The following is a 323-nucleotide window of genomic DNA, read 5'->3' as shown; positions in this document are numbered from 1 at the left end:
AAGGGGCCCCAAGACCTCGAGCACCCCGCTGGTGTGCCTGATGGTTTGACAAGGACTTTCGGATGGTTTATGGTTTAGGATTTAGAGTTTGCTGGTGGCAGGTGTGTTTAGAGCGTTTTTCGAGGGTTTAGGGTTTAGGGTGTATTGCCTGCCTGTACAGCTGACGCAGAAACGCATCTGCCTCTCTTGTGACCAACAGCCGATTGCGCCTCTCGGAGGCTTGAGTGGTGCTGGGGCGGAAGAAGGGTCCAGAGAGCCCTGCACGTGTGTCTGTTGCTGCTGCCGCTGCTGCTGCTGCTGCTGCTGCTGCTGCTTCTGCTGCT

General features: G+C 56.7%; 1 protein-coding gene across 1 annotated transcript in view; it reads right to left on the bottom strand.

The window, feature by feature from the left end:
* Positions 1-177, bottom strand: part of EMH_0071590 (uncharacterized protein) — a gene marked incomplete at both ends in the record, with an annotated part of 4,208 nt that extends 4,031 nt beyond the window's left edge. Inside the window, one exon of the mRNA XM_013499121.1 lies at positions 166-177. Within this exon, the coding sequence (XP_013354575.1) occupies positions 166-177 (12 nt within the window). The remainder of the gene's footprint in view (positions 1-165) is intronic.
* Positions 178-323: the final 146 nt, after the last annotated feature.

The sequence above is a fragment of the Eimeria mitis genome, genomic scaffold (genome assembly GCF_000499745.2).
Source record: "Eimeria mitis Houghton genomic scaffold, Emh_scaff4015, whole genome shotgun sequence".
Lineage (NCBI taxonomy): Eukaryota > Apicomplexa > Conoidasida > Eucoccidiorida > Eimeriidae > Eimeria > Eimeria mitis.
This window is presented reverse-complemented; position numbering and strand designations above follow the sequence as displayed.